Genomic DNA, 27,783 nt, shown 5'->3' with positions numbered 1-27,783 from the left:
CCTCATGGTAATGTACATGTGCGTCAGTGAAAAACACCAATAAAAAGGTGTTAGCATGTGGACGTAATGTGCTGTTCCAGTCTCTTCTGTACCTAAGGTCCATCGCCGTTCCCTTTGGATCCCTACGTAATTCGGTGCTCTCCGATACACACGATCGAACAGCGGAGGAGTGGTACTCAAGCTTCAACTTTAGGTTACAATATCTCCGGATGTAAATAACATTTTACAATGCAACAAACGGCACTGATTACGTATTTGTTTATATGTTCAGATGTTCTAACAAAACTAACGGGGTTCCATTTAAAAAACGTAGGTTTGTGTTAAAAAACATACTTCCGTGCATTTTTATGGTTTGTATTAACCAATTACACTAGCCCCTCTCCTCACGTTCGGTCTGTGGAATCGCTTCGTCAGTATTTGATGTGGTTTACGAAATATCCAGCGGTAATGTTAGGTGACTCACCCTATATTTAATGCCATTTGCATTCTAGATTCGAGCACATGTGGCTATCCTATTAAATACACAGGTATTTATCCATTGGAGCAGGCGGCCACTGATCGAAGTCACTTGCCCAGACCAGAGGAAAGTGTCAACGCCCTTACTGTAGGAGGAGGAGAATGACCGTTTCTCACAGATTACACTGTCAGTCGCAATGTTTGAAACATTGTCTTTTTTCTGTTGTAATACGCTTTGTACATTGTCATACATTTTGTTTTTAACGCCATGGTTTCGAGGCCTGTGTCAGGTTCTACACTGACATTAACATCTTCTGATCCACTGCCTCTCACAGAAAACTAGACAACACACAGTTGTTACTGCTGCTACCAAAAAATGGCTCTGAGCACTATGGGACTTAACTGCTGTGGTCATCAGTCCCCTAGAACTTAGAACTACTTAAACCTAACTAACATAAGGACAGCACACACATCCATGCCCGAGGCAGGATTCGAACCTGCGGCCGTAGCGGTCACGCGGTTCCAGACTGTAGCACCTAGAACCGCTCGGCCACAGCGGCCGACTGCTGCTACCACAAAACACACACACACACACACACACACACACATACACACATACTGGATGATTTTAAATATAAGAGAGTTACAACATAAGGAAAATGAAAGCGTTCTGCAGCACTGTGAAGCGTTTCCAAACTGCTGTCCGAAGGTGATTGATGACCTCTAGATTTAAACACATCTGTCACAGTGATGGCGTAGCTGATGACTCTGTGTTCTGTTTCGATTGATTCCTCATATTGCAGTCATGTATGCGATCACTGTTTCGGTGCTAGCCATCCCCATAAGGTGTTGCCCCTCCACCAAAACTTTTTCTCCACCTCAAACAAGTAATCATTATGCGGTAATCAACAGCATATCAGTGGTCGGATGGGATGGAATAGGTACTGTCGATGTACTGTAATAAGTATCACAGTTGATAGTGTGAACAATTTTAATAATTTTACTGTAATTTCAACACCGACCAATGATGCGACAGCATGCTTGCCATTTTCAATATCATCGCTAAACTGCCCCCTCCTCTCCTTTGCAAGAACCATTGGGAGTGTAGATAGATGACTGTGCAGTACGTCCATTCATTCCTAATTCTCGAACATAAACATCATCAAAGTATACCAGACACTGATCTACATATTTTTAGCACCTCGAGCATTGTGCGTAATTTTCGATCTTTCTCTACGCGTACGGGAGTCAAGAGACTGAAAGATCCCCTCGCGCGACCAACCCACTCTGCAGCACCATTACCGATTTAATCTGCAGCTGACCAGAAGTAGTCCGCTACATTCCGCAACTCGTGAATGAATGGAGCTTGCCGAGTCCATAACTAGTGTTCTGCACCCACCCAAGTGCAAAAGATTTCTCCAGATGCGAGCATGTTCAGGAGGTTATTACCCATTATCGGTGAGTAGCAGTAGATTTGAAAGTGTTCTGATATAATAGTAGACGGTTAAGAAGAACAAGAAACGGGTGGTTTTTATGCATGATGGAGTTCGAGACAGATGGAGTTCGAAGCATTTTACGTAAATCAACTACACTATCAATTCTATAGTATTCTTGTAATGTCTGGGATCTGGTAAGAGAGAACATAAACACACGCACTCCTGAGGCTACATGGTTTGCACTTAAAACAGGCTATAATGTTTGATTGCTTCAGTTTCGGACCTATTAGCCATATAGAATGTAATGCTGTTAATATAATTACAGCGCATGACATACATCAAATGGCTCAAATGGCTCTGAGCACTATGAGACTTAACATCAGAAGTCACCAGTCCCCTAGAACTTAGAACTACTTAAACCTAACTAACCTAAGGACATCACACACATCCATGACCTACATCCTTCTTGCAGATCTCTCTACTGTAAGCTATGGTAACAAACTATAAAATGAAAAAACTACTTAGTTAAAATATGGCTTCTGTGTGATATATGCCAATGTAGCTTTCCAGAGATGTATAGTGTCCAGTGTTCACATCCGATCATGGTTCAGAAATTATACTGTGCTCGCATCAGTCCTATATAAAACGATCGTTAGTAACAGAGAATACAACTTACAAGAAAACAGATAAACGCATAGCAGAGGCATTTGACCTGTGAAATTACACGTCTGCCGCCACTAACTCTGTAAACAGGACATCTGCCAGGCAGATGTGTACACAGGGATTGCAGGCCCTTACGAACATCTGTCACTAACTTAGAATCACCTTAGTTAAGAAACTGAATTCCTCTTACTGTTGCATTCTCGTTCTCTTGTATGAGAATGGTTCTGCGCCAACTAGAAGACATGCAAGTACTTCCTCAATTTCCCTGCATTTCGGTGTATTTTCCCTCAGTTTACACTTATTTTCCGTCATTTTTCGTAATTCTGTCGATTTTATGTCACTTCTACCCGTGTGATCATGACATCACTTCTCAGTCTATGTTCTAACATTGCTTGTATAGTATAGCACTGTACTCGATTGCATCCAGTCGCCTCCACCCACATATTCTACATTTGCAGTGCATTTGCTCTGTTTTCTGCATGTATGTATATGTGCATGTGTCGCAAATGCAGGTATAAGAGCCTCTACGGACTGGTTTGAATGAGGTGGGAGCAAGGCATCTACGGAAAGTTTAGAGAGTAACGTGATTTTCAGGTGTTCAAAGAAAAGTTGAAGCAGACCACCCATCTCTGGTGGGATGCTGTCCCTCATCCACCATTGTGGCATTAGGACATCTCCAGACCAGCAGCTGTAGGACACCGAAAATTCCAGCCATTTTTCTCTTCTGCAGGGCAGTGCTTCGAATTCTATTTGCATAACTGTTCTGATTTTCCCGCCTGTGCTTAGACAGTGTTCTCTTTCCAAACAACAAGAAAGCTTTTATGATTAACAGTGTTTTCACAAGCGTGCAGATACATGGCGAAGGCTTTTAGCGGTGAGAATGTTTACCATTTCTGAGACTTATGTTGAAAGCAGGATGTCTCGATTTCCAGGAAGAATAACACAGACTGCCTCGTTGGAGCATTGGGAACAATACATTCGGTGTTATTCTGGGATATTTTCGTAAAAATCTCCTGTTTGGGCAAGAATTTCCACACATACAAGCTGAGACATCTCGAAATCTCCTACAATAACAAAAGCGACCGTTAACTAGTTCTGCAACACTTTACAATTTCCGAGAGGAAGACTTGGCTCTTATTTACATAGACATGAGACGTCACTATAACACTGACAAATTTCTAGCTGCGTCTGTGATGGTGAGCCACTGTGCAAACATGTCAGTCTGCGCTGGACCCGCAGCTATGAAAGCCACGTCAGCTGTGGTGGCTAGGTAAACAACACCCCAGGGAGAGCCATCATGAAGAGTAAATTTGGCAACAATGCAGAGTAGCATCATTTCATCCATGACCCACTACTGCTCTGGGTAGTCAAATTATTCGGTCGAATTCTACATGGTTCTTGGTGTGGGTTCCTGCAGTCATGTCCTAGTTCATGAACCACAGGCAACGTATGAATGGCCAAGTAAGTGGTCCCAACAGACGGTGGTAGTGGTGGTGTGTTGGGGCTTATGGGCGCTCAACATCGAGGTCATCAGCGCCCTGACACACATTAAAAGGAACAAATGTGGACAGACCTAAGAAAACTAAAGCACACACTCAAAGAAAGCAGGAAAAGAAGGAAAATGCTGGATACCAGTTACTTTGGAATAAGGCTGGGCATCTCGGACATATTCTGAGTCGTGGTCACCTTTGTGCTCATACGGCAAAGACTAAAAAATCCACCGGTTAGTCCCTCAACCATTAGGGGTAAAACTCAATGGGACACGGGGCAAGTAAGGCTAGCAACCTGCTTCCCTGGTATTTTAAATATGATGCTGGCAACAATCAGAGCAATATGCCTCGGACCTTTGGAGGTGATGGAGTCCCACCTCTAACTGACAAACCAAGGACTCCTAAGATACGACTTGGCAAACAAATGGTAATGAGATGGGGAGCTATTAATATCAATGGGGGCTACTCTGGGAAGAAGGTAGAGCTGGCAGAGGCTGCAAGAAAGATGGGGCTGAACGGTTTAGCTGTTAGTGACATTCGGGTAAGGGGTGAGAAAGAAGAGGAAGTGGTAGAATACACGGTCTACCTATCAGGAGTCAAAGCAGGAATAGCACAATCGGGTGTAGGGTTTTACATTAGGAAAGAAATGGAACCCAGCGTAGTTGCAATAAGGTATGTAAACGAACGACTGATGTGGATAGATTTGACAGTGTCTAACAAGAAAATTAGGATTGTGTCAGTATATTCGCATTGTGAAGGGACAGATCAAGATAAGATGGATAGTTTTTATGAGGCACTCAGTGATGTAGTTGTTAGAGTAAAGGACAAGGACAGTATTCTGCTCATGGGTGATTTTAACGCCAGGATTGGAAATCGAACAGAAGGGTATGAAAAGGTTATGGGTAAATTTGGAGAGGATATGGAGGCCAACAGGAACGGGAAACAACTCTTGGATTTCTGTGCCAGTATGGGCTTAGTAATCACAAACTCCTTTTTTAAAAATAAGAACATTCACCGGTATACTTGGGAAGGCAGGGAACCAGATCTGTCATTGACTGTATAATAACAGATCAGGAATTCAGGAAGGCTGTGAGGGACACACGAGTATTCAGGGGATTCTTTGATGACACTGATCACTATTTAATCTGCAGTGAAATTGGTATTGTGAGGCCGAAAGTGCAGGAGGTCAGTTCCATATGTAGGAGGATAAGAGTGAAGAAACTTCAGGATAAGGAAATCAGGCACAAGTACATAACAGGGATTCAGAAAGGTACCAGTTAGTTGAATGTAGTCAATTACACTCATTGGAAAAGGAATGGACAAGGCACATGGACACAGTACTAGAAGTGGCTAAAGAATGTCTTGGAACAGTAGTGTGTAAAGGTAGGATGAAGCAAACAGCTTGGTGGAATGACACAGTCAAGACAGCCTGTGAAAGGAAGAAGAAGGCGTATCAAAAATGGCTACATACTAGAACTCAGGTAGACAGAGAAAGTTATGTTGAAGAAAGAAACATAGCCAAACAGATAATTGCGGCATCCAAGAAGAAATCTTGGGAAGACTTTGGAAACAGGTTGGAGACTATGGGTCAAGCTGCTCGAAAACCATTCTGGAGTGTAATTAGCAGTCTTCGAAAGGGAGGTAAGAAGGAAATGACAAGTACTTTGGACAGGTCAGGAAAACTGCTGGTGAATCCTGTGGATTCCTTGGGCAGATGGAGGGGACATTTTGAAGAGTTGCTCAATGCAGGTGAAAATACGATCAGTAATGTTTCAGATTTCGAGGTACAATGGGATAGGAATGATTATGGAAATAGGATCACATTTGAGGAAGTGGAGAAAATGGTCAATAGATTGCAGTGCAATAAAGCAGCTGGGGTGGATGAAAGAAAGTCGGAACTCATAAAATACAGTGGAATGTCAGGTCTTAAATGGCTACACAGGATAATTGAAATGGTCTGGGAGTCGGGACAGGATCCATCAGACTGGAGAAAAGCAGTAATCACACCAATCTTTAAATATGGAAACAGAAAAGATTGTAACAACTACAGAGGTATCTCTTTAATCAGCGTTGTGGGTAAAATCTTCTCAGGTATTGTTAAAAGGAAAGTGCGAGTATTAGTTGAGGACCAATTGGATGAAAATCAGTTTGGATTTAGGCCTCTTAGAGGTTGTCAGGACCAGATCTTTAGCTTACGGCAAATATTGGAGAAGTGTTATGAGTGAAACAGGGAACTGTGTCTATGCTTTACAGATCTAGAAAAGGCATATGACCGGGTTCCTAGGAGGAAGTTATTGTCTGTTCTACGAGATTATGGAATAGGAGGCAAACTTTTGCAAGCAATTAAAGGTCTTTACATGGATAGTCAGGCAGCAGTTAGAGTTGACGGTAAATTGAGTTCATGGTTCAGAGTAGTTTCAGGGGTAAGACAAGGCTGTAACCTGTCTCCACTGTTGTTCATCCTATTTATGGATCATATGTTGAAAACAGTAGACTGGCTGGGTGAGATTAAGCTATGTGAACACAAAATAAGCAGTCTTGCATATGCCGATGACTTAGTTGTGATGGCAGATTCGATTGAAAGTTTGCAAAGTAATATTTCGGAGCTAGATCAGAAATGTAAGGACTATGGTATGAAGATTAGCATCTCCAAAACGAAAGTGATGTCAGTGGGAAAGAGATATAAACGGATTGAGTGCCAAATACGAGGAACAGAGTTAGAACAGGTGGACGGTTTCAAGTACTTAGGATGCATATTCCCACAGGATCGCTACATAGTGAAAGAACTGGAAGCGAGGTGTAGCAAAGCTAATGCAGTGAGCGCTCAGCTACGACCTACTCTCTTCTGCAAGAAGGAAGTCAGTACCAAGACTAAGTTATCTGTGCACCGTTCAGTCTTTCGACCAACTTTGTGGTATGCAAGCGAAAGCTGGGTGGATTCAGGTTACCTTATCAACAAGATTGACGTTACGGGTATGAAAGTAGCTAGGATGATTTCAGGTACTAGTGGATGAGAACAATGGCAGGAGGGTGTCCACAATGAGGAAATCAAAGAAAAACTGGGAATGAACTCTATAGATGTAGCAGTCAGGGCGAACAGTCTGAGATGGTGGGGTCATGTTACACGCATGGGAGAAGCAAGGTTACCCAAGAGACTCATGGGTTCAGCAGTAGAGGGTAGGAGGAGTCGGGGCAGACCAAGGAGAAGGTACCTGGTTTCAGTTAAGAATGATTTTGAAGTAATAGGCTTAACATCAGAAGAGGCACCAATGTTAGCATTGAATAGGGGATCATGGAGGAATTTTATAAGGGGGACTATGCTCCAGACTGAACGTTGAAAGGCATAATCAGTGTTAAATGATGATGATTCTACAAACCAGTTGCTAAGAACTGTGACCCGATGACATGCCACATTGTCATTCATACAAATTCCATCGTTGTTTGGGAACATGTCCGTGAATAGCTGCAGTGGTCTCCAAGTAGAAAAACAAAACCATTTCCAGTCAATAATCAATTCACTTCGACCAGAAGACACAGTCCATTCCATGTAAACACAGTGGACCCCATTGTGGAGCCACCACCAGGCCACGGTTTTCCAGTCTTCTAATATGGTCACCAGCTGAGGAGAAGCGCTGCACGCTGTGTCGTGCTGTTAGCAAAGGCATTCCTGCTACCACAGCCAATTAACACCAGTTTTCGCTGCACTGTCCTAGCGGATACGTTCGTCATACGTCACACATTGGTTTCTGCGGTTATTTCATGCAGTGTTGATTGTCTGTTGGCACTGACATCTCCATGCGCACTGCAGCTCTACTTCGTTAAGTGAAGGCCGTCGGCCACAGCAAACGTAATGCCTGAAATTTGGTATTCTCGGCACATACTTAACACTGTGGATCTCAGAATAGTGAATTCCATAACAATTTCCAAAATGGAATGTCGGACGCATCTAGCTCCAACTATTAGTACCATTCCCTGTTCAAAGTCTGTTAATTCTCGACATGTGACCATAATCATGTCGGAAACATTTTCACCGGAATCACTTGAGTACAAATCACAGCTCTGCCAATGCACCTACCTTTTATACCTTGTGTACGCGATACTATCGCCATCTGTATATATGAGTTTAGCTTTGTCATAACTTGTGTCGTCTTAGTGTACACCGGAAAACCCTATGTCGCTAAGTTGTTGTGTCCAAAGTGCCTGGTTTATCACGGCTTTAACCGAGAAGGCAAATTTAAACTTTGTTTAGCGGAATATTTCCGGCTAGTTTGCCTTTATTTATGTTGCACTGATAACTTATGTTGGAAGTTTTAGCCTACCCGTTGTTTTGCGGGAGGGGGGAGGGGAGGAGATGCTGAGACTGTTTTCGAAGCATTCATAGAAAACAGTATTTGTAAAGGAACTGACGAATATACACTGTTTTCACCTTTTCACAAAAATCCCCATGTTTTGAAGGAATTTGCAGATGACAGGAAAATAGTAGGTGAATGAAATTTTGTATTCCGTATGTTGGGCTACCGAGCTATTGTGTATCAAATTTCATGTTCGGCACGTATTGACTCTACGAGACATGAGAATCCAAAGTTTACCCCTTGTGGCCTTTAGTAAAGTCTCAACAAAAGATGTAAAAAATGCTATTTTGCACTTAAAAAACAAAAACTCCGCATGATGGGATCAAGTGTCCACTAAAGTAAATTTGTCTACAATAAAATTGCACCCTCTCTATCTTTAATAATCAATCAGTCATCTGAACACGCCAACTTTCCTGATGTACTGAAGTATGCAGAGGTTAAACCATACACAAAAAAGAATCGGCGGCCGTTGTGACCGAGCGGTTCCAGGCGCTTCAGAGTGGACCCGCGCGACCGCTACCGTCGCTGGTTAGAAACTTGACTCGGCCATGGATGTGTATGATATCCTTAGGTTAGTTAGGTTTAAGTAGTTCTAGGGAACTGATGACGTTAGATGTTAAGTCCCGTACTGCTCAGAGCCATTTGAACCATAAAAGAATCAAGGGAGGGTATGGGAAATTACCGTCCTATCTCTATCCTCCCAGTATTATAAAATGTATTTGAAAAAATAGTTGCAAATACAAGACAATACAGAACTTTTTTTTCATGCCGGGATTTTCGCGCCCAACTTTCGATTCAAATTAGCATTGTTAGTATGCGTTGGATAAGCAAATACACTTTTGCGGGCGGTTAAAACCATGGTCTAATGACCGCAGCTTGAACAGTTTTTTTCCAAATTCGGGTCGAAAATACTACCACATTCTTTACCTTTTTACAAAACCATCAAATTTGCACTTAATTTTAACAATATTGGAAACTGCTATATGAATGAGACTTCATGTTTGAGAAACTTGTGTTGTTAGGTTACTACATTCCAAGTTTCACGCTCATCATACCTTCACTCCCTGAGATGAAAAAAGCCAAACTTTAAAAATTTTCGCGCGATTTTGTCCAGAATTTTCGGGCTGGATATGGCTCGTTAATTTCTTTTTTCATTATTTTTATTCTTAAGAGAACACATACATTTTTACAAGACGGTCAGATTAAATTTCTTTCGACAAAATATTGCCCGAAATATGACAGCTCAATATCCCCCAAAATTCGTGGTCGCTCTGCGCAAAGTCGCGGATGGAGTCATCCAAGCCAGTATTACTTCAACGAACGGTAAACTTAACCAGTTTTCATCGGGGACATGTACGAATGTTCACATAAAATTTCGTCACAATCGGTGGTGTTCGAACAGGAAAATGTTCTGAAATTAGGCGTTTTGACATACAATAACGCAATGGCATCAAAGTTGAATAAGTGTTTTTAAAGTTTATTTCCTGTTTTGCCGTCTTGAGGAGCAGTAATGTGGCATTTTGATTGATATCCAGCAGTCTTTTAATTCAAATTCCGACCTTTTTCTCCTGTTTCATTTATTTTCAATATTTTTCAGGTTCAGCCTAACATTAAGAGAGTAACAATGCATTATTTTTGCGAATACTTTCCAGCTGTATTTACAATCCACTGTATACCCTGGATTTAATCATTTTGATCATATGAGGATATAATTTCATATCAGCGACTCAAAAAGGTGAGATCTATTTGCATATTAATAAAGTAAAGAGACTTAGGCTACTTTGCATATACTGTTGAAATATGCTTACCAATTAGATACCAAAGTAACCTATACACCTTGAAAGAACTAAATAGATAACTATCAATCTTTTAAGAGACAAGTTTTTTGTACTTCTTGTCAAGTTTAGTTCTTGGGGCATGACGCATTTGAAACTCACTGAATCTGTTGTATCGAAACTCATAAGTTCAGAGTGAAGTAATGTACAAAGTTGCATAGCTCCTATGTAACATAAAGCAATAAATGAGGACTCACTGTCATTTCAAAGGAAAATTAAAAAGACCTCATTAGCCACTCCTTCAACAAATAATATGACTATCTAAATTCAAAGATTGAAAATCCCTGTTAGCTGCATGGAAAATATCATGTTCGTAACTATGCTACATAGGAACAGAGAAGTAGTTGTGTGTCACTTGATTTGATTTCAGTTTGATCCTGTATCAATTGACAGTTTACAATAAGTGTATATGTAATATGGGAGATTCAAGAATAGATAACATTCTGTGCCACTTGTTTCCTAAAGAGTCTTTCTGAACCTAGTGATAGAAAAGAAGAATATTTATGAATTTAATTGTTAGGTGGTGTCTCACACTGTAGTATTCCTTTCCACTATGTAGTATTTAAGTTTTTGTGTACAGGTATGCTATTTACAGGATCCTGCAGGTTTTTGGGTGGATGTATCATTAACGTGATACCTGAGTAATGTGATACTTTTCCAAGGGTTGGTAATGTTCGGGGTTGGCCACTGTTGTTACGGATGTAGGCAACTACTTTCTTTTAAAAGTAGCAATGTAACTGTCTAAATTTTCAGCTACCAGTAGAAGCTATAGAAGATTTTTAACATAACTGCGGAAGCAACAACTTGTTTTCTAACTGGCAGCTTTCTTTGTAATTTACTATAGCCTATTACATTTAGATGATGGAAGCAAAATTGGAGAAAACATCATAGTGATAATCTGTTCTTAATGCACTGTACAGATTAAGATTTTATGAGCTTCTTGTTTTCTGTTATTGTACATCATGACTTGTTCTACATCCCTGATGATTGTCCTTCTTGGTGGAATCTAAGGAACATTAGAAATGAATGACCATATTGTAAATCATGGCAGTGAAGTGATTACCTGAAATAGTCTCCATATTACAGATGCATGCAATTAGAGCATATAAATAACAGTAAAAAGTGTTCTTAATGACTAAAAGCACAGTGTATCTACATTTTTCTGATAAACTAATTGACTTATCCCCTCTTTGCCTGGTGTGACAGAACTTCATGGAGATGCTCTGAAATGGAGGTGCTTTTTTCTGATAGGAGTTTCTAAATGTTCTGTTGCAGGGGCTAAGTGAACTGCGATGCTGTGGCTGCCGGTTGGTGTCTTTGTCTTCTGTGCCAGCACTGCCACAGTTGCACCTACTTGATCTATCAGATAACCTACTACAACAGAGAACATTCCCAGCAACAGAGGCCTCACGCCTCTGGCCAGAGCTGCGGGAGCTGTCACTTGCGGGAAACGGACTGACGTCAGTACCAGTGACAGCACTGCCGGAACACCTTGGCACCTTGTCACTGGCACGTAATGAGCTGGCTGGGCTGAGTGCACTCAAACTGCCCTCCTGGCTGCGTGAGCTGGACTTGTCTAGCAATCCACTTGCATCTTCTGCTGTTACTCAACTTCTACAGGTCTGCATGGTCAGCTTTACATACTGTACAGAAAATCATAAATGTCTTCTTTGAGGTCTGGCTAGAGAAAGCAGTGTTTTATGGCTTTTATTTTCATTCTCTATTTTCAAGGGTTAATTATTTATGTGTAAGACAGGGTCCAGTCATATTAATACAACCATCACCCACGTTCTAGGTCAAAGGGCAATAACCACTCACAGACAGCAGGAGGCAGCACTATCAGTGGAAGGTACATAAAGCGTGTTGTGGGAAAGCAGAAACAAGTGCAGTTATTGTCATAATATGGAAATGAAGCTTTCTATCTGATATCCAAAAGGACATGAATGATGGCTTTCAGCCAAGGTTGGGAGCATTTGCAAAACGGATAAGTTTGTAAACTGTTCATGTGATGCCATTGTTAAAGCATACCAAGCATGCCAAAATGATGCTATCCAAAAGTGGTGCTGAGGCAAATGGTACACCGCAGGCCATAGACGACAGGGCTAAATGACACCTGCAGAGATGTGTACGGATGATACACATGCAACTGTTAAGCAACTGACAACACAGATGAACCTTGGGTTACCAAAACATCTCCTTAATGGCCATTCAGCAAACATTGCTGCATATGGGCCTCCTCAACAGGCACCTGGTTCAAGCACCCTTGTTGTCTGCGGTTCATTGGTGATGAAGGCTGGATGTACGAAGTCTGTTCAAAAAATTTCACAACTTTGCCCACAAAATTTTCCTATACTTACCTTTTACTTACTGCGCATAGTCTCCTTCGAAATACTCTACTCAAAAATTCATACACTACTCTAACGCCATTTCCACTTCTGGAAAGAGGCTTCATACGCCTCTTGCTGAATCACACAAAGTGCAGTCCGTGAATATTCTTTTTTTTCTTTTATCGTTGCAAATATTCTTCCTTTCAACAAGGTTTTCAACATTGGAAATAAAAAAAAAAATGTGTGCAGGGGCCAGGTCTGGAGACTTGTTCTCATTTGCACGATCCAAAAGCTATTCACAGATTGTGATGCAAAGGTCTTCCTGGTCTTGACTCATGAGCATGGGACGAACTTGGTGGCACATGATGCATTCTCAGATGCAGTGTCAGGATTTCATGACGTGATCCAACTGAAATGTTAATTCTTTTGAAACCTTTCAGGCAGTAAGTCTTCAATTGGCATCCATGATTTCATTGACATTTTTGATATGACCGTCATCGGTAGATGTCGAAGGGTGCCCTGAGCGAGAGTCATCTTTAACTTCTGTCTGGCCATTTTTAATAATAATAACGATAATAATAATAATAATAATAATAATAATAATCAAGATTTTATTGTCTTTAGGCCATTACAGCAATTGACAACGTCAAATGAAGTTACAATTTATAATACAGTGTGATAAGGTATTGACTGCTGAAATATTTTAGCTTATATTACAATAAATGTACAGTGAGTCATCTGTTGGATTACTGCATTTTACAGTTGAAAAATTCATTGATATCATAGAATGGGTGGCGATAAACCATTCATGCAGTCTTTCTTTGAATGTATGTACAGGTAGATCCTGTATGGCCTGTGGCAGTTTATTAAATAGTTTGTGCTCTGTGACTTCATAGCTATTTATTGATTTTGATAGTCTGTGGTAAGGCGTGTATATGTGTGAACCATTTGTAATGCCAAGTATGGCTTAATTACTCATAACTGTAGGCTTCCTGCATTATTTGGCGTGTCTCTGTAGAGTTTTTCTAGAGTTTCACACAAAATAATGCACATGTGTTGTTTCTCTAAGTCTGCCATCTCAAAATTCACAAACTGTGTGACACAATATATTACTCAATGCAGCACTGAACAATAACTAACAGACATATAACAATGAAATGTCTGACAGTTACACATTAAACACAGGTGTGTGCAGGGATGCCAATCACATATCTCTCCAACACATCATTGTCATTAAGTTGTGAATGGTCCAGAATTTTTTGAACAGACCTTGTATAGCCCTGCAACAATAATTGGAAGGTTCCAGGCTGGAGGAGGGAGTGTCATGGTCTGAGAAATGCTTTTAAAACATTCCCAGGGTGATCTCATGATTCTGGGAGGCACACTGGATCAACACACTGTGCATCTATCCTTGGGGACCATGTCCACCATACATGCAGTTTGTTTTCCTTGGTGTGGAGACATCTACCAGCAGGGCAATTTCAACATGTCACACTGTTCACAGTGTATGTGCATAGTTTGAAGAATACCAACATGAGTTTCCGATACTCCTGTGAGCACCAATCTCCCTGGATATAAACCCATTCGAGACTGTATGGGACCACTTTGATCTGGCTGGTCATGTCATGGAGTCTCAGCTGAGAAACCTACCACAGCTGGCCATGGCATTGGAGATGGCATGACTTGACATTCCTGTTGGTATCTTCCAGATCCTCATTTACTATCTCCCTGCATGTCCCGCACTGCAAAAGGTGATTACTCATGCTTTTGTCAGGTAGTCACATTAATGTGACTGGGTAGTGTGTATAAGCTTAAAATTACTCCAGGCTCAGTGTATCTGATTATCCACATATTAACATGCAAAATAATGGGTTTCATAAGTAAAGTTTATGGTTGCTTAATGAATTACTTACAATATTTCAACATTAAGTCTTACAAATTAATTATAGTATTGAAAAAGCAACACTCTGGTTATGGCTGACTCACTTTTATGCCATAATTTTGTATTCAGTTGCTGTAACATAAGTGATTTGTTGTTCATTTAGCTTGAAAGGTTTACAGTGTCATCTGATCTATTTACGTCATTGTCATTCATTTGTGGCAATCTTAGCGTATTTCACAAGTTATCACAAGACTTTACGGTAAAAGATTCTGCTTTTAAACAAAGTGCATGGGTTAGGTACATGACATTGTTGAGTCCAGTCTGGTGTAGACCAAGTGAGTTTGTGTATGGTGCACAATGATATGGGAAAGAGAACCAGGAAGGGAGATTGGAGAGATTGGAAGGAGGAAGAGAGAGACTGCTGAGTGGAGAGAGTGAGTGTAGAATGAGTGAAATGTGGGCATGGGACCTGGGGAGGCAGATCTGGGACAGGGTAAAAAATATGGAAAATTGAGACCAGGAGGAATGTGAAATTGAAGACTGTATTGTAAAGACGATTGCTGTCTACATGATTAGAGAAGTTCATATTGTGGAGGGGGACTCTTGAGGGCATGGGTTGTGAAGCAGCCATTGAAGTTGAGTGTGTTGTGCACAGCAGCATTTTCTGACACAAGGTGATCAGCTCTGCTCATGTCCACAGATTTTTGGAGGCCATTTGTTTGGATGGACATCTGTTTGATGCTTATGCGAACATAAAAACCTGGGCAAAAGTTACAGCAGAGCTGGTATATGAGGTGTGTTCAAAAAGAAACCAGACTTTTGCTGTATCATCTATACTGCTTATTGTACAACATTTTAAGCACTGTCCCCTTCAAAATAGCTCCTTCTACTGGCTATATACTGTTTCCATCATTTCTTTCAGTTTTGGAACACCTTTTGGAACACATTTTGTGGGATGGCACACAGGTTTCTTGTTGCATTATCCTGTATCTCCTCAGTGGTTTGGAAATGACGTTCTTTCAATATGTTTTTCAGTTTTTGGAAACAGGAAAAAGTCTGCTGGGGCTAGGTCAGGAGAATACATTGGATGAGGCACAACAGGGATGTGGTGGATTGCTAGACAGCCACAGATACGGAGTGATGCATGAGCTGGCACATTGTCATGATGCAACATCCAACTCTGGTTTTCCGACAATTCAGGCCTCTTCCTGCACACAGCATCCCTCGTCTGAACATGGAGGTGACCCTCCCCTCTACAATGGGACCTACCCTCTGCCACACACCTCACAGTGGTTTGCAGAATATAGATGTAGATGTAGGCAAGGTTGCAAGGCACAGCACTGAGTGATACATCCAATGACAATAGGTCAGGTGGGTAAACAACACTGGCAGATATAATAGGAGCTGTAGTCCACATCAGCCTCACTTCACTCAGCTAACTGATGTGTTCTACATAGTATCCAGTGGACTTATTTATGATGGCCTTGTGATGTGGGATATTTTAAGGACATTGAAATTGACTCTGTTATTCCCAGCCAACAATATTTGGCTTGAATATTGACATGTTTATTTTTCTAATGCAGTGCAGTCTTCGTTTGCTTTTCGATCGCATGTTGTGCCCACTTTGAATGCACTGACAGTGTGTGCATACACCAAGAGAGTGGTTCATACTACAGTGCTTGCCTGCCTGAAGTCTTATTTCTGTTGGCTCCAAGAAAAGTCAGCATTCATTATTTTCTTTGTTTTTTGTATTTAACTGATGATCAGTAAAATCTGTATTTATTTATATTTTGTAAAGCATGTGGAACATTTTACTTGTGGCTAAGTGTGTGAAGTGCAGTAAAATTGATGTCACTGGAAAACATTCATTGTGTTTTGCAGAACACTGTGTGCACCACAAACCAATGGATACTAATAACTCTACATTACTCTCACATTGTTGCAGACAATCAGTAAATATGTACCAGCTGATGATAAATTGCTGTGCACAGTCAGTAAATATGAATCATCTGATGATGAAATGTGAGGCAGTTTGAAACTGGCAAAGGGATAATAAAAATTGAAGAAAAAAACAACTGGTTGCAGTAATTTCAAAAACCTTTAAAACCTGTGTTGTTGAAGAGTAACTACACAAAGTCTTCAAACTATCTTCACAACAAAAACTAATAACAGTCCTGAGTTCAGGAGAATGAAAGCAATCAAAATGACACTATAAATTGGCAAATTATTAATTTTATGAGACTCAGTTTACTTATATTAAGTTGTAACATACCAAAAGAAAAAAACTGGTAACTATAGATTACAATGAGGTTTATGTTAAGCAAAGAGAGTTATAAGTAGGTTGATGGCTCATGCTTGCTATGTATCAGTATGGTAGTAACCATTACCACTATTTGATGTAGCATCATAAAGTACCATGTATATAATGTATACTGATATCATGCTAAGGGCATTTGAAAAAGTATCTTGCCAAAATATTTAACTAAACTGAAGCTTGTGTTTTTGTATTCTAGGATAATGTTTTATCAGTGAAATGCAACAGACACTTGGAAAGTTTTAGAATATGGCTTCAGCTTCATAATATGCACAAATGCACCACTACTTTTGATGACAGCAACACTGTGGAGGAAGCTTTCATGTAACATGAAGTTTTTAGGATATACAGGGCAGGATATAACATGCATATGACTGCTAGAATTTCAGAGTGATTTGCATTTGAGAGGGATTTTCATTTATTTATTTTTGCCTGAGTAGTGTGCCCTGACAATTTTAGGTATATACATAAAAGGACATACAGAAAAACAGACCATTTCGCATAACTGTCTATCGGTAATAGGTGTTTAGCTGCAATGTTGTTGTTGTTGTGGTCTTCAGTCCTGAGACTGGTTTGATGCAGCTCTCCATGCTACTCTATCCTGTGCAAGCTTCTTCATCTCCCAGTATCTACTGCAACCTACATCCTTCTGAATCTGCTTAGTGTATTCATCTCTTGGTCTCCCTCTATGATTTTTACCCTCCACAACGCCCTCCAATACTAAATTGGTGATCCCTTGATGCCTCAGAACATGTCCTACCAACCGATCTCTTCTTCTAGTCAAGTTGTGCCACAAATTTCTCTTCTCCCCAATTTTAGACGATACCTCCTCATTAGTTATGTGATCTACTCATCTAATCTTCAGCATTCTTCTGTAGCACCACATTTTGAAAACTTCTATTCTCTTCTTGTCCAAACTATTTATCATCCATGTTTCACTTCCATACATGGCTACACTCCATACAAATACTTCCAGAAATGATTTCCTGTCACTTAAATCTATACTCGGTGTTAACAAATTTCTCTTCTTCAGAAACGCTTTCCTTGCCATTGCCAGTCTACATTTTGTATCCTCTCTACTTCAACCATCGTCAGTTATTTTGCTCCCCAAATAGCAAAACTCCTTTACTACTTTAAGTGTCTCATTTCCTAATCTAATTCCCTCAGCATCACCCGACTTAATTGAACTACATTCAATTATCCTCGGTTTGCTTTTGTTGATGTTCATCTTATATCATCCTTTCAAGACACTGTCCATTCCATTCAAATGCTCTTCCAAGTCCTTTGCTGTCTCTGACAGAATTACAATGTCATCGGCGAACCTCAAAGTTTTTATTTCTTCTCCATGAATTTTAATACCTACTCCGAATTTTTCTTTTGTTTCCTTTACTGCTTGCTCAATATACAGATTGAATAACATCGGGGAGATGCTACAACCCTGTCTTACTCCCTTCCCAACCACTGCTTCCCTTTCATGTCCCTCGACTCTTATATTTTCACATATGTGGAATTATTATATTCTTCTTGAAGTCTGAGGGTATTTAGCCTGTTTCATACATCTTGCTCACCAGATGGTAGAGTTTTGTCAGGACTGGCTCTCCCAAGGCCGTCAGTAGTTCCAATGGAATGTTGTCTACTCCGGGGCCTTGTCTCGATTCAGATCTTTCAGTGCTCTGTCAAACTCTCCACGCAGTATCGTATCTCCCATTTCATCTTTATCTTCATCTACATCCTCTTCCATTTCTATAATATTGTCCTCAAGTACATCGCCCTTGTATAGACCCTCTATATACTCCTTCCACCTTTCTGCTTTCCCTTCTTTGCTTAGAACTGGGTTTCCACCTGAGCTCCTGATGTTCATACAAGTGGTTCTCTTATCTCCAAAGGTCTCTTTAATTTTCCTGTAGGCAGTATCTATCTTACCCTTAGTGAGATAAGCCTCTACATCCTTACATTAGTCCTCTAGCCATCCCTGCTTAGCCATTTTGCACTTCCTGTTGATCTCATTTTTGAGACGTTTGTATTCCTTTTTGCCTGCTTCATTTACTGCATTTTTATATTTTTCTCCTTTCATCAATTAAATTCAATATTTCTTCTGTTACCCAAGAATTTCTACTAGCCCTGATCTTTTTACCTACTTGATCCTCTGCTGCCTTCACTACTTTATCCCTCAAAGCTACCTATTCTTCTTATACTGTATTTCTTTCCCCCATTCCTGTCAATTGTTCCTTTATGCTCTCCCTGAAACTCTGTACAACCTCTGGTTCTTTCAGTTTATCCAGGTCCTGTCTCCTTAATTTCCCACCTTTTTGCTGTTTCTTCAGTTTTAATCTACAGGTCATAACCAATAGATTGTGGTCAGAGTCCACATCTGCCCCTGGAAATGTCTTACAATATAAAACCTGGTTCCTAAATCTCTGTCTTACCATTATATAATCTATCTGATTCCTTTTAGTATCTCCAGGGTTCTTCCATGTATACAACCTTCTTTCATGATTCTTAAACTAAGTGTTAACTATGATTAAGTTGTGCTCTGTGCAAAATTCTACCAGGCGGCTTCCTCTTTCATTTCATAGCCCCAATCCATATTCACCTACTACGTTTCCTTCTCTCCCTTTCCCTACACTTGAGTTCCAGTCACCCATGACTATTAAATTTTTGTCACCCTTCATTAATTGAATGATTTCTTTTATTTGATCATACATTTCTTCAATTTCTTCATCATCTGCAGAGCTAGTTGGCATATAAACTTGTACTACTGTAGTAGGTGTGGGCTTTGTATCTATCTTGGCCACAATAATGCGTTAACTATGCTGTTTGTAGTAGCTTACACGTATTCCTATTTTCCTATTCACTATTAAACCTACTCCTGCATTACCCCTATTTGATTTTGTGTTTATAACCCTGTAGTCACCTGACCAGAAGTCTTGTTCCTCCTGCCACCGAACTTCACTAATTCCCACTATATCTAACTGTAACCTATCCATTTCGCTTTTTAAATTTTCTAACCTACCTGCCTGATTAAGGGATCTGACATTCCACGCACCAATCCGTAGAATGCCAGTTTTCTTTCTCCTGATAACAACATCCTCTTGAGTAGTCGAGATCCGAATGGGGGACTATTTTACCTCTGGAATATTTTACCCAAGAGGACGCCATCATCATTTAATCATACAGTAAAGCTGCATGCCCTCGGGAAAAATTACGCCCGTAGTTTCCCCTTGCTTTCAGCCGTTCGCAGTACCAGCACAGCGAGGCCGTTTTGGTTATTGTTACAAGGCCAGATCAGTCAATCATCCAGACTGTTGCCCATGCAACTATTGAAAAGGCTGCTGCCCCTCCTCAGGAACCACATGTTTGTCTGGCCTCTCAACAGATACCCCTCCGTTGTGGTTGTACCTACGGTACGGCTACCTGTATCACTGAGGCACGCAAGCCTCCCCACCAACGGCAAGGTCCATGGTTCATCAGGGGGGAGGGGGGGGGGGGGCAGCTGCAATATATTTCATCAAAGCCAAAGGATGTTGAATAACAGATTGACCTTCATTAATGAGATATTTTTTGTAATAAGGAATTTTAGAGTATGTCATGCATAATGCTAATACTGCAATAAAAGAATGTGGGAACCGTAGCACTTGGATGATGACCTCGACCATTTAAGAACTGACTCACAAAGAAATGGCTAATCTGATAAAAAGATAAATAAGGCACTATAACCTAAAAGATCTAATGAAAAAGAACCAACTAAATGGAAAGTTTTCGTTCCATTTGTGAAAACTGTCATAGAGCACAATAGCAGAGTTCTCAGAAGACGTGGTAATGGTACAGTGTTGAAAACAAGAAGAAAATTGTGTGTATATTTAACCCTCAACGTCCCAGATGCAGTCTCACAGACTACTAGCATTTATTGTTACTCTGGTGATAATGCATAATAGTTGGCTAGAAGATTACAGCATTGTCTAGTTGCTGTGGTTTCCTTTGTCAGTAGCAACTTGAATGGAATGTGGACCTGTACTATTACTGCTTCTTTCATGCTAGTGGTTTCTGAGATGTCATATGGGACTTTCAGTTATGGATTCAGTAGCCAGGTCTTTGCCTACTCTTCACTTTTAATGGACCCTGACTTTGAGACTACTGTTTTAAAATGGGTTGAGGACAGTTTAGGAAGCGATGTTGGATCAGACAGAGACAACAAAATTGAAAGTGAACATAATACAGTATTGGAAGGGTGCGAAACAAAAGACAAATTTATTTTGCCACCTGTGAATTCCTTGAATGAAACATGTGATCAAAGTGATAAAGACAGATGTGTGGAGACTGAATCTTAAGCTAGAGGATCTGTTAGAAATACATTAGATCGAAACAAATATCTGTACTCATCAAAGCCTCTTCCAGCAATGGCATTATTTTTCCGCATTTTGGACATACGTGGGGTGAATGCATCCTTCACAGTTCCTCAGGTGAAACACTTTAATTTTTGAAGAAGCTTGTAAACCCATTGGTGACACCATAGATAAAAAGTGAGTCACCAAGTATCACATACTCCGTGCATCCTTGACCGTGTTTTGGTTATAGGAGAACCAAGAGTGGAAACGTTTGTAGAACGATTGGAAAAATGCAAACCTGTGGCCTAAAAAAGAAGAGAAAGACACCTTGTATTTGCAATTGTTGTGAGAAGCCAATCTGATGTGAAATCACCATAAAAATTTCCAGGGGGGCAAAGAAAACCTCTAAGAAGGAAACTAAACACATAAAAAGTACTAGTGTAATTTTCATTTTTGAAGATGTTTTGTGGGAGTTTTTTATGTTTTATTATTAAATGCATAATAAATAAAATATAGCAAAAAGTAAAACTTGAAGTGCATCATATTTTAGTTTTCATAGCATGAATATTATCATGTAATTTTATGTTCGTTTTGTGTAGTTTATTTGAATATATATATTTTTTGTGCGGTATTAATGTAACCTTTACATGAAATCTGAACTCTTCCACTGAAACTGCTAAATGCAATCACTCAGGTTGCGCCTGGGACACTGGTAACAAACTTTCTACCAAAAATTGGTAAGGAAAGTTCTGCAGAATAAACCAGTTTCTTCTCAGATTGGTGCTCCTGGGCTCTCTCTCTATTCAGACTTAGTTATTCCCCACAGAATTGTTTCTTGATCTTGTCAAATGAAGTGAAATTTCAAGTATTATAAGCAGAAATCAAACTCACATCCATGTGGTTTAGGTGGCATATCTGATTACCTTCTCAAATAAATCTGTCATCATGTGTTTTATTCACTGTCAGATTAATAAACTGCTCTTTGCTGTAGGGCTAATTCCCTAAAATTTTCACAGTAGTAGGTGTGGTTCCTCTGCTTAAAAAACTGGTAGAATTGATGTAAATAAGTACACACCCATCTCAAGCCTATAAAAAATACAAAGTTCTTGCGAAAGCAACTATGTTGCAAGTTGCTGGAAAGCAACTACTTACGCAGCCCTTACAAGTTCAGATTTTAAAAAGGAAGATCAATAAATGGGGGTTTATATTAATATCTAAATCACTCACATTTTGATCATGTGGATAAAAATAGAATAATTACTGTGTGCACAGGCGCATTCACACAATCATTTTCCTGCACTCCATACGTGAATACAATAGGAAGAAGCCCTAATAAGTGGTACAGTGGAATGTGCACTCTGCCATGCACCTCATGGTGGTTTGCAGAATATAGATTAGATGTAGATATACATGTACATGTCCAACTATTCCTGGAATATACTCTCATGGAATTTTCATAGTAAACCTCTGCGATGCACAACAGCCCTGTTGTAGCATCACATAGTGAATTTGTTGAGCATCTCCTTAATGCTCTCATGCCATATAAACTATCCCAGGATGAAAGGCACCACTTGTCATTTGGATCTTGTCTATTTCTTTTATTAATCCAATCTGGTAAGGGTCCCAGACTTCCTTATATATCACTCAGCACTGTTGCTACAACAGTGTAGCAAGAGAGCTTCTCAGTATCTTGGATGGTATGGAAAGAAATAAGTGACAACTGAAAGGTCCAAACCAGAGTATATGGAGAGCACTATAGACAGCAAAGATGGGGCTCTGGGTAGAATTGCATTTTCAGTGTACTGTTTTAACTTACTGCAAATGTTTGATGCAGCACTGCATTGAGTGTAGAAAAGTATGGGCCATACATTGTGTAGCTAGTCTGATTTATATGTTAGCCAGAAATTTGCACATATATTTCATTATTTGTACCATTTTCTTGTTGCAGCCATGGAGGCATGCAAGAGTGTGTGCTTATATCTGAATTTTGTACTTGTAATAGCAGAAATAGCAAAAGCTTTGAAACTAGTGTGATGTTCTGGTTTGTTATGCGTATCTGTGCAATGTTTGTGATTGTTGTAAGTAGTAAAAGAATACAGCAACTCAGGTAAAGCACAATAACATTTACCACCCCAAAATGTGATTGTTTTTGATACATTAAATAAGTTAAAATTATGAATAACAGAAACAAATGCCTTTGTGTTGAGAGTGAAATCATTGTTTTTACAGCTGTGATTTTCTTACTGTCATTTTAAATTAAAGTGGTAATTATTCTTAACTTTTGTTGTTCCCTGAACTGTGAACATTAAACCTCGTTTGCCTTGTAGAAGAATTGGCCAGTTCAAATCCTGTTAGCATCTACCTAATGATCTCAAAAATGTGTAATTGTGTCCTATGTTACAAGGGTTGAATAAAAGTAATGCTTCCACCTTCATTAATTGGGTTTGGATGGGAATATTTTAATAAATCAAACGCTGAAATAATCCTTAGAATGTGATCTTTAATTACCAATATTCAATTTTCCACATAATCACAAGCCAATTGGATACATTTCTGCCAACGATAAACAAGTTTTCTGAAGACGTCATGAAAGAAGTCGACACACTGTTTCTGCAACCACAGTCTCACAGTTCTCTTAATGTCTTCATCAGTAGCATAATGATGTCCCCGCAAATTGCCTTTCATTATCGGGAACAGATGTAAGTCAGATGGTGCTAAATCTGGACTGTATGGAGGATGCCGTATGTGGTGAGATTCAGTCTCTGAAGTTCTGCTGTGGTGGCACATGAAGTGTGTGGTGTGCCAAGCAAAGCTATAATGTGACCCACACATTCTTGTGAAATGCCAATTGTGATTGCAGTTTCTCTCTGAGTGATACAATGATCATCCTGAATCAGTATGTCAACATTTGGCTTGTGAAACTCGGTGGTTGCTGTCGCAGGACGTCCAACTCTTTGTTTGTCACGCAGTTCAGATGATCCCACCTCAACATCTTCAAACATACTCACCCAACAACACACAGTACTCACATCAAGACAATCACCATAAACAGCTTTCATTCCCTGATGAATCACCTTTGGGGTGACACCTTCTGCTGTCAAGAAATCAATGACTGCACGTTACTTAAATAGCATTGACTGACTGTCTGTGCAGGGTTTCATACTTTATAATGTAACAACAAAACTGTTCAGTGCTAAGGCTTCCTGCCAACTGGAGCTGTAGAGAAGAGGCTACTGAACAAGCCAGTGCCTGTCGCATACCAATGCTGCCAACTGTTGAAGAGTCATGAAGGTGGAGACATTACTTTTCAGTCAACCCTTGTACATGCCAAACATCAAGATTAGTGACCATAGAAGTTGATCTTTCAGTTCACAGACTGTAATTATTTTATTAATTGGCTTGCTGGGCACTGCTTTTTTTAGTCACATGAGTACATTTTTTGCAGTAATATAGTCCCTCATTACCATTAATATACAATTATATCATGTGTTCAGATCAAGGGAATGAAGTGAATAACATTAACGGGGTGCTTGTGACTAAGGATGTAAAAAACAAAATAATTTTAGTAGTTTTAATCCAACTCAAAACATAAAATATGTTTCTTGATGACTTATACACAGTTAATATCAACAGGTTCAAGCTTATCACTTGATACTTTTCAGGAGGAGCGGCAGCTTCGTAACTTATCTGTGGCCTACACTGCTTTGTCAGAGATACCAAGTTCAGCAATCCCTGCTGTGTTAAAGCTGCGGTTATTGGATCTTAGAGGAAATCCGTGGACCTGCACTGAGTGTCATGCTGCTCCACTATTGATAGCAACAGGTTTGTTATCATGAACTGCATTAACAATTCATAAATACACTTTAATGCCTATATAATGAGCAAACATTTTGATACTGCTTATAAGTACAGTATATGATAATAATCATATTATGGAAAGGACAGATTACTGCTCACCATGTAGGGGAGATGTTGAGTTGGAGATAGGCACAAAGACTGCTACAAATTTAAGGTTTTGAAGGCTGTCTTCTAGAGGAGAGAACACACACACACATTCACACAAGTGCAATTCACACACTGATGACTCCTGTCTCTGGCCATTGATAGTGCTCATGTGTGAGTGACTTGTGCTTGTGTGAACTGTGCGTGTTACCACTTTAGGAGAAAGCCTTTTGGCTGAAATCTCAGATCCTCTATATGATGTATAATACTTAGATGCATTTCATTTGAAAGATGGGAGACCCAATACTGATATGTGAGAGAAACACACAGATTCAGTAGTCTTATGTTCTGCCACATCAGTGTTGGAGACATAGATCACAACAGTGTTTGCTTTAATGTCAAGTTAACTATTATGTCATTTTGGGGATCGATTTCTAGTAGTCCTAGGATTGATTCTGTCACTAATTTCTTCTTTCACCTCTACTTTATGTTTGTCAAAAATGATATCTTGCATCAGGGTTTGGTTTCCACATTGTATAGTGTGTCTCCTGGCTGGATAAGTTAATTTACAAGTTGGACGAACGTGTGTTACCTGCATTAGGACCGTATACAATAAAACAGTTTGGTATTCTAATCAGTGTTTGATCTGATGATGGCTTCTTCTTTCTCTCTCTCTCTCTCTCTCTCTCTCTCTCTCTCTCTCTCTCTCTCTCTCTCCCTTCCTCCCTCCCTCCCTCCCTCCCTCCCTCCCTCTTCCTCTCTAGTTCTTCTATGACAACAATCATTTGTCACATTTTCACATTTGAATGCAAACCACAACAATAATTAGTTAGTTAATTTGTTTGGAGAAGTATACTGGTCTCTGCACACCAAAGTGTATCTTCATTTTAGCAATCTCACTCAAAGGCGTAGATGACTAGTACAGCTGTAATTGCAGCCCAATTTGTTATCTGGCAGAGTCCATAAGTATAGCATCATCATATAGGAAAATGTCACTTAAAAGAAAAAGACCAGAACATGGCTTAGGTTGACTTGCAGAAAATGAGAGTGAACTCATGGTCACGTGGGTGTAAATGAGCTGGCTAGCTGGTCTAACATGATTGGTCAGCCAGAGATGTTGTATCTCTGTTGCAGCACCCTTGCCAGATGTAGACATAATGACACTGTTGAGTAGTCTCATGTACAACTGGAAACAAATATCTACTTGAAAAGAACATCACCTTCCCTCCAGGGATTCCTATTTGAGTTCCTGAAGCATCTCCGTAATACTTACATGTTGTTCAAACCTACTGATAAAAAATCCAGCAGCCTGCCTCTGAAATGATTCTATGTTTTTCTTGAATCTGTCCTGGTAAGGATCCCAAACACTGGAGCAGTACTTAACAATAGATTGCACCAGTGCCCATGTGATGTATCCTTTACATGTGAACCACACTTTCCTTAAATTCTCCCAATAAACAGAAGTCAACCATTCACCTTCCCTACCACATTTCTCGCATGCTTGTTTCATTTCATATTGCTTTGCAACTTATGACCAGATAATTAAATGACTTGACTGTGTCAATCAGGACACTGCCAATACTGTATCCAAAAATTACAAATTTGTTCTTCCTACCCATCCACATTAACTTACATTTTTCCACATTTAGAGCTAGCTGCCATTCATCAGACCAATTAGAAATTTTGTCTAATTTTGTGAAACCAAATTGTGATTCCATCCAGACCAGGTGATTTATTTGCTTTCAAATCTTTCAGTTGTTTATCTGTGCCAGGGATGCGTATTACTATGTTGTCCATATGGGAGTCTGTCCAATGGTCAAATGATGGTATGTTTGTATGATTCTTCTGTGTGAACGATTTCTTGAACATGAAATTTAAAACTTCGACTTTTATGTTGCTATCTTTAACTGCCACACTAGACTGGTCAACGAGGGACTGAATGGCAGCCTTAGACTGGCTTAACAATTTTCATATGACCAGAGTTTTCTTGGGGTCTCTGCCATATCTTTTACTAAGATATGACTGTGGTAATTGTTGTTTGCTTCATGCATAGATCTTTTCACAGATGCATGATGCTCTACTAACCTTTCCTTGCCATTATTTGTACACTCTCTTTTGAACTGTGGGCCAACAATCTCTGTTTCCTCAGTATCTTCTGAATTTCATTATTAAATGATGGTGGGTCCTTTCCATCCTTTCTCCACATACTAGGCACATAACTCTCCAGACCATGATTTACGGTCTGCTTAAACTTCGCCCATAATTCCTCTACGTCATTCTTACCGGAACTAACTGATGTCAGTTAACTGTATAAATAAATGAGATGCTAACAAGTGCCTGTCTGCTCTATCTAGCAGAAACACTCTCCTAGTCTTCTTGATTGATTTATCAACTTTCATAACCGTAGTTGCTACAATGACATCATGATTGTCAATCCCTGTTTTTGTACCGACATTGTCAATAAGGTCTGGAAGTGTGAGGCCTTGATCAGCAAAGTTGGATGGCTATTTCTACAATGAGCTGGAACTTTCAACTTTGGGAGACTGTGTTGACATCGCAGCTCATTAGACATGTTATACAGTGTTTGTGCTGCTTCGGTGGTTTAATTTGTGTCCTTGTGAGCCTTTTAAGGCTGTAATTGCTAATGTTGATATCAGCTCATGTTCTGTTGAAGTGGCTGCTTGCATATTACTCCATTAAAGGTTGAAATTGCAGAAGAAAATGTTTTAGGAGGGTTGATATATCACTAATTTCACATTTG

At 39.9% G+C, this 27,783-nt stretch overlaps 1 protein-coding gene across 2 annotated transcripts in view; it reads left to right on the top strand.

Annotated features, from left to right (window-relative positions):
• LOC126325997 (insulin-like growth factor-binding protein complex acid labile subunit) overlaps window positions 1–27,783 on the top strand; it is a 237,027-nt gene that overhangs the window by 178,558 nt on the left and 30,686 nt on the right. For both annotated transcript variants that reach the window (XM_049995471.1, XM_049995470.1), the window contains exons 6-7: window positions 11,508–11,852; window positions 24,743–24,902. In XM_049995471.1, coding sequence (XP_049851428.1) covers window positions 11,508–11,852; window positions 24,743–24,902 — 505 coding nt within the window. The remainder of the gene's footprint in view (window positions 1–11,507; window positions 11,853–24,742; window positions 24,903–27,783) is intronic.

The sequence above is a fragment of the Schistocerca gregaria genome, chromosome 2 (genome assembly GCF_023897955.1).
Source record: "Schistocerca gregaria isolate iqSchGreg1 chromosome 2, iqSchGreg1.2, whole genome shotgun sequence".
In the NCBI taxonomy this organism is placed as follows: domain Eukaryota; kingdom Metazoa; phylum Arthropoda; class Insecta; order Orthoptera; family Acrididae; genus Schistocerca; species Schistocerca gregaria.
This window is presented reverse-complemented; position numbering and strand designations above follow the sequence as displayed.